At 52.7% G+C, this 7,500-nt stretch overlaps 1 protein-coding gene across 1 annotated transcript in view; it reads left to right on the forward strand.

Annotated features, from left to right (window-relative positions):
- rapgefl1 (Rap guanine nucleotide exchange factor (GEF)-like 1) overlaps positions 1-7,500 on the forward strand; it is a 38,037-nt gene that overhangs the window by 18,281 nt on the left and 12,256 nt on the right. The window contains exons 5-9 of the mRNA XM_061224360.1: positions 2,233-2,345; positions 4,025-4,192; positions 4,719-4,816; positions 5,691-5,813; positions 6,867-7,045. Of these exons, the coding sequence (XP_061080344.1) occupies positions 2,233-2,345; positions 4,025-4,192; positions 4,719-4,816; positions 5,691-5,813; positions 6,867-7,045 (681 nt within the window). The remainder of the gene's footprint in view (positions 1-2,232; positions 2,346-4,024; positions 4,193-4,718; positions 4,817-5,690; positions 5,814-6,866; positions 7,046-7,500) is intronic.

Consider the following 7,500-nt stretch of genomic DNA (forward strand, 5'->3'; position numbering starts at 1 on the left):
CGTTAATGTTTTTATAGCATAAACAGCCTAACGGCCCGGGCGCTGTTAACGGCAGCGGTGTGATCAGCTGGGTGTCGACAGGTCTCCCAGACGCGTGTTCTCTGTTCTCGCGTTAAACGTGTGAGGTGGGGGGGGGGGGTCGTTTTCGCGGGCGAAAAAAGGCCTTCCGTTTCCACAGCCGAACGCCATTTTGAGCTGAAAACTGCAACCCGCGCCATTTTCTTTAAGAGCTGCGTGCATTTCAGAGGCACGTCAGAAAGTGTGTGGGCTGGGTGTTCCAGGGAGTCTGTGGATGGGTACCGGGAGCAGAACCGCCTGCATTTTCACACTCTGTTTCTAAGGCGTCGATTTTCTCCTCGATCCGATAAAACTCTGCCCGACAATTTCCTGTCGATGTCGGTAACCGCAAGCTCGATTCGGTAACCGCGTTGAGTCCCCGTATCCGCACCGTTACCAAGCTGAAAATGGGATCTATAGCTGCGTACGCCACAAAGCGGTCCCTTTAATCTTTTTTCTATGGAGCTGCTCGTGTTTTGTCACGTTGTTTTGCATAAAATCCGCCCCCCCCCCCCTCCTCCTCCCCCCAAACAAATCTTGCAAAAAAAAAATATTTCAGGCCGCATTGATTTTCTCCATTGTCCGCCCGTCTGTCCGTCACTGGGTTGCCATGGCTACGGGCTGCCACCCACGCTCACCCCAGCCTCTCACCCGCATGGCAGCGGGTCCCGCCCACCCAGCCTGCAACTCTGCGCCATGGCAACACTTCCTTAGCAACAGGAGAGTGCGGAGCGCTGCTTTCAGCCCCCGTACGACACTCACACAAAAAACACAAAAATAACACAGAAAACAGAGAAAAACACTAATACCCACTTGTCTGCTGTGGCTCTTTCATGCGTAACTCTTTTCAAAATGGCCGCCGGTTATAATCGATGTGTTGATTCATCGCATCAGGTGTGCTGTGCAGCTGGATGTAGCGTTTGTGTAATTGTATAATACCGCATTCCTGTAATATTACGCCCTGTTATGTAATAAGCAATGGGAGTGATTCATTGTAATCTTAAGAAAATCACAGTGTTCTGGGATGAGAAGCAGCCATTGAGTCTGTCCGGCTCATTGTGTGGCTTTGGGTTTTAAAGTGTGGCTTTGCACGCCACACACACGCCTCGTTCTGTGAACCCTGCTGCAGGTCAGCCCGTATCAGACATTAATAACCGTGTGGAATAAGTGTCATCAGTGTGTGCCAGTATCATCTCGCACACACTAACTAATGCATGGGGTAGCTTACAAGAATTAATTTAGGTTTTACTCCAACCAATTAAACCAGTGTTTAATTACACTTCAGAAGTCATATTCCTTGATTTTGTGAGCAGAGTGGTAACATATCAGTTATTGCTTTTGTATACGTGGCTTTACTTTCTACTTTATAAACCAAAGAATGACCAAGACTGAGGGATCTTAAAGTGTGGGGGATTTATGGGCCCCAAAGCTGGCCCTGCCCCTGAATCATCCAGGATGCTAGTTCCTCTAGCTGTACAGCACTTCCCTCATCCACTGCACTCCCCTACTCAGCCTGTAGCCTCGTGGTGAAGGTGGCCCAAGCCTCCAGAACTAAAATCCACCCATCATGTGGGACATTGGTAACACCCAGTCGAGCAGAGATGGGCGAGGCGGCCTGAAGCCTCCGCTCCTCGATGGCTGCGTCCCAATGCTGTAAAAAATGTATCCTCCACTCGCCTCCTTCCCCCTGTACCTCCGCATGGGAGACGAGGCGTCATGGAGGAAAGGAGGGAACAATATTTTAGTCTTGGCATGCCCCCGCGGTCTCTACTTCCTACGTCCTCAAAGTATGTACTTTCTGCTAAACATACTGCCTACTGTTTAGTGCAGTTCTTGTTTAGTACACGATGCGGCGGGGTGCCCACCTTCTCACCGCGACATGGGGCGACATGGCTCAGGCAGTAAGAGCAGTCGTCTGGCAGTCGGAGGGTTGCCGGTTCGACCCCCCCGCCCGGGCTGTGTCGAAGTGTCCCTGAGCAAGACACCTAACCCCCAAATGCTCCTGACGAACTGTTTGGTGCCTTGCATGGCAGCCAATCGCCGTCGGTGTGTGAGTGCGTGTATGAATGGGTGAATGAGAAGCATCAATTGCACAGCGCTTTGGATAAAGGCGCGATATAAAGGTGCTATATAAATAGCCATTTAGCATTTGCCGCTCTCTTCTGCCCCCTGCAGGCCGGAGGAGGACAAGGATGCCAAGCGGAAGCAGGTGCGGCCGCTGTTCCGGCATTTCCGCCGCATCGACGCCTGCCTGCAGCCGAGAGAGGCCTTCCGCGGCTCGGACGAGAGTGAGTGACACGCGGGGGGCGGAGCCTCTTCAAACACTTACCACCGCGGTGTGGGTGTAGCCACTGTAGGGCTGATTTAAACACTTCCCACCACGGTGTGGGTGTAGCCACTGTAGGGCTGATTTAAACACTTCCCACCACGGTGTGGGTGTAGCCACTGTAGGGCTGATTTAAACACTTCCCACCACGGTGTGGGTGTAGCCACTGTAGGGCTGATTTAAACACTTCCCACCATGGTGTGGGTGTAGCCACTGTAGGGCTGTAGGGCTGATTTAAACACTTCCCACTGCGGTGACGGTGTAGCCACTGTAGGGCTGATTTAAACACTTCCCACCACGGTGTGGGTGTGCGCACTGTAGGGCTGTAGGGCTGATTTATACACTTCCCACCACGGTGTGGTTATAGCCACTGTAGGGCTGATTTAAACACTTCCCACCACGGTGTGGGTGTGCCCGCTGTAGGGCTGTATGGCTGATTTAAACACTTCCCACCACGGTGTGGGTGTAGCCACTGTAGGGCTGTAGGGCTGATTTATACACTTCCCACCACGGTGTGGGTGTAGCCACTGTAGGACTGATTTAAACACTTCCCACTGCGGTGTGGGTGTGCCCACTGTAGGGCTGATTTAAACACTTCCCACCGCGGTGTGGGTGTAGCCACTGTAGGGCTGATTTAAACACTTCCCACCACGGTGTGGGTGTAGTCACTGTAGGGCTGATTTAAACACTTCCCACTGCGGTGTGGATGTAGCCACTGTAGGGCTGATTTAAACACTTCCCACCACGGTGTGGGTGTGCCCACTGTAGGGCTGATTTAAACACTTCCCACCACGGTGTGGGCGTAGCCACTGTAGGGCTGATTTAAACACTTCCCACCACGGTGTGGGTGTAGCCACTGTAGGGCTGATTTAAACACTTCCCACCACGGTGTGGGTGTAGCCACTGTAGGGCTGATTTAAACACTTCCCACTGCGGTGTGGGTGTAGCCACTGTAGGGCTGATTTAAACACTTCCCACCACGGTGTGGGTGTAGCCACTGTAGGGCTGATTTAAACACTTCCCACCACGGTGTGGGTGTAGCCACTGTAGGGCTGTAGGGCTGATTTAAACACTTCCCACTGCAGTGTGGGTGTAGCCACTGTAGGGCTGATTTAAACACTTCCCACCACGGTGTGGGTGTAGCCACTGTAGGGCTGATTTAAACACTTCCCACTGCGGTGTGGGTGTAGCCACTGTAGGGCTGATTTAAACACTTCCCACCACAGTGTGTGCTGATTTAAACACTTCCCACTGCGGTGTGGGTGTAGCCACTGTAGGGCTGATTTAAACACTTCCCACCACAGTGTGTGCTGATTTAAACACTTCCCACTGCGGTGTGGGTGTAGCCACTGTAGAGCTGTAGCATGCAGCACCTGTAGCCCAACCGCGACTGGAGGGAGCTGACCTGCTGGTCATCACTGGCATTCGTTACCTCTACGGTGTCCGATCTTGCCCCGGTTCTACTCCTCAAGACCATGATTACTTAGGTTGCTGAATCAGCTTGTCCTGGTGCTGGGCTAAAACAAAAGGTGGGCTCGGAGGTAGTGGCCTGTGGCTGTGTGTGGTTTGGGGTGCGCTGACCCTGCCCCCCCCGTGCAGTCTTCTGCAGGGTGTACACTCTGACCCTGCCCCTCTGTGCAGTCTTCTGCAGGGTGTACACTCCGGACCACTCCTACGTGACCATCCGCAGCAGGCTGTCGTGCCGCGTGGGGGAGATCCTGGCGCAGGTCAGAGAGAAGCTGCAGTACAGCGAGGAGCAGCCCCGCCCACCCGGGGACCTGCTGCTGGTGGCAGTCACCTCGGCCGGGGGTGAGAGAGCACACACACGCACACGCACTCACATGCTCACACACACATTACATACAGACACACACACACTACATCCACACATATACACACACACACACACACACACACTCACACACATATGTGCAGACACAAGCACACACACAGTCACACACGGACACATACAAGCATACTCGCCCAGACACACACACAGACACACGGATGCACAGACGCACACACACAAAGATGCACGCGTAGCCTAGCGACTCATTGCAAGCAGGCGTGAGTGTAAACATGCCTTCTCCCGCCCAGAACAAACACACTGACCCACACACTTTAATGGACTTAATGCACAGACCATTCACAGTCCTGAGTAATGGGCCATTCACAGTCATGATCAGAGTGACTTCACAAACACAACAGCATGGAGAAGTACTGTATATGTATAAAAACAAGGATTATATGGAATGTTGCTGATGCAGTGTGTGTGTGTGCGTGTGCGTGTCTGTGCGTGTGTGTGTGTGTGTGTGCGCGTTCCTTCTCTCTGTAGAAAAGGCAGTTTTCCGTCCCAGCGATGAGGCAGTCTTCACCACTCTGGGTGTCAACACACACCTGTTCGCCTGTGAGCCATCTGAGCTGGAGACCCTGGTGAGTGCACACACACACACACACACACACACACATACACACACACACTCACACACACTCACACACACACACACACACTCACTCACACACTCACACACACACACACTCACTCACACACACACACACACACACACACACACACACACTCACACACACACACACACACACACACTCACACACACACACACACTCACACACACACACACACACACACACACACACACATACACACTCACTCACACATACACACACACTCACTCACACACACACACACACTCACTCACACACACACACTCACACACACACACACACTCACTCACACACACACACACACACACACACTCACTCACTCACACACAGACATGCTCACATATACAAACACACACATACACATGCACACACGCACGCACACACACACTCTCACACACACTCGTACACACGCTCACTCACACAGACACACATAACACACACACTCACACAGACAGGCACACACAAATAAACACACACACACACACACACACACCTCAGCACTTCACCAATAAACCGACGTGCCAGTTTGGACGCCCGCCACTGCGCTGAAGCTCATTTCATGACGTGATACTTTACTTCTCCCAAAAAGCGCCTCGTCACCAAAATGGAGGCTCATGGTAATCACTTGTATTGGTTCTATATTATAAATATTCATGGGCTCCACGCCGTAGTAAAGTGGTGATAAAATAAAGAGGCACTTATCAATTTCGCGGTCGCGGGTTCGAGGTTTCTGCGGGGTCGCTTTTCCCCCCTTGCTCATCAAGACCGTAGGGTGGTGTAGATCATTCCGGAAGGGACGTTGGCCGGGTCCTAACACCCCCTCCCCTCCTTTCCGGCGTCTCAGTTGCCCCTCCCCGAGGAAATCCACTGGTCTCCCGGCGACAGCAAGCTGCACGACATGAGCGCGGAGGAGGTGGCCAATCAGCTGGTGACGTTCGACTGGGAGCTCTTCAGCTGCGTGCACGAGGTTGGTTTGGGGCTTTGGGGCTTCGGGGGGGGGCGAGGTCCAGCCTGTGGCATTTTATTTTGAGAATGGTCGTTTAAAGGTACAATAGGTAAAGTTTTTTGTGTTAAAACATTGTTACAAGACCATTGTAAATCCCTTCGGATCATTGAAAAAGACTCACCCTCTGCCCGTGTTTATAGTCTTTAAATTCGGGTTTCAAAATATACAGTTGACGGCCCGACACTATACTGTATAACCACAATAATTCAAGCTCATTGGTTCTAATTTCCACAGCCAATGGCGTTTCAACGTCAGCGCATTTACCGAGAAGGGGGAGGGATTAACAATGTTGTGGTCTGAAGGTGTTTGTTGCTGCTATTCCTCTCTTGACCGTTAGGAGTCTGAAATTACCTATTGTAGCTTTCAGATTAATGCCCTGTGTTTCCCTTGCAAATGTCACATTAACTTGTGTTTTTACGTTATCTGCAGTACTTATTAAACGGCTGAATTTGACACAGGAAATTCTCAGAGCATTTATTAGTCATCGAAGCTGCGGCAAATTATTATTATTATTATCGATTGGCTTGGGTGGGAGTGGGAGGCGGCTAACTGCGTTATTGAGTGGGCTGCTGTCTTTTAGGACTGTGGCTGATGTGGGCCGGATTGAGTTCACGTCGAGGGGCACGGGCCTAATCGGGTTGTCGCGGGGGCTTTTAATTTCGTCTTAATGTAATTTCTCTGTCGCTAAATCACTGGGGATGGCGGATCGCACACTGTAAGCACAGATCTGCCCAGATCGATTCCTGTTTACTTGGCATGTTTAAGGTTAAGGTTAAATCCTCAGCGTCTGAATGGGCCATTTACGCACATTTCTTCATGCGTCTGCAATGTTGGCCTGTTTGAGTAGCTGTTGATGGGGTGGGGGGGTCTTGATGCTGGTTTGAGTAGCTGTTGACGGGGGGTTGGGGGGTCTTGATGCTGGTTTGAGTAGCTGTTGATGGGGGGTTGGGGGGTCTTGATGTTGGTTTGAGTAGCTGTTGACGGGCAGGGGGGTTCTCGCTCTTCTTTGGGCAGCTGGAGTTTGTGTGCTACGTGTTCCACGGGGAGCAGGCTCGCTGGCGCCCCCTCAACCTGGAGCTGGTACTGCAGCGGTGCAGCGAGGTGCAGCACTGGGTCGCCACGGAGATCCTGCAGTGCCAGTCCCTGCCCAAGAGGGTGCAACTGCTGCGCAAGTTCATCAAGATCGCTGCCCTGTGAGTGGGGAGGGGCGGGGAGGGGAGGGGCGGGGAGGGTGCGGTGTCAGGGTGGGGTGTCAGGGGCGGGGTGCGGTGTCAGGGTGGGGTGTCAGGGGCGGGGTGCAGTGTCAGGGGTGCGTTGTCAGGGGTGGGGTGCGTTGTCAGGGGTGGGGTGCGTTGTCAGGGGTGGGGTGCAGTGTCAGGGGTGCGTTGTCAGGGGTGGGGTGCGTTGTCAGGGGTGGGGTGTGGTGTCAGGGTGGGGTGTCAGGGGCGGGGTGTGGTGTCAGGGGTGCGGTGTCAGAGGTGGGGCCCCAAGGGTGGGGTGTGGTCCCGGGTGCAACCGCAACGAGACTGCTCATCTCTCTAAAATTGCAGTTGGAAATGTGTTTTATTTTATAAAAAGCATCGTCAGGTATTATGAACCCATATTTTCTTTTTAAATCTCCCTCCCTCCGTCCCCTAACCCAGACTGC

The sequence above is a fragment of the Conger conger genome, chromosome 16 (genome assembly GCF_963514075.1).
Source record: "Conger conger chromosome 16, fConCon1.1, whole genome shotgun sequence".
Classification (NCBI taxonomy): Eukaryota; Metazoa; Chordata; class Actinopteri; order Anguilliformes; family Congridae; genus Conger; species Conger conger.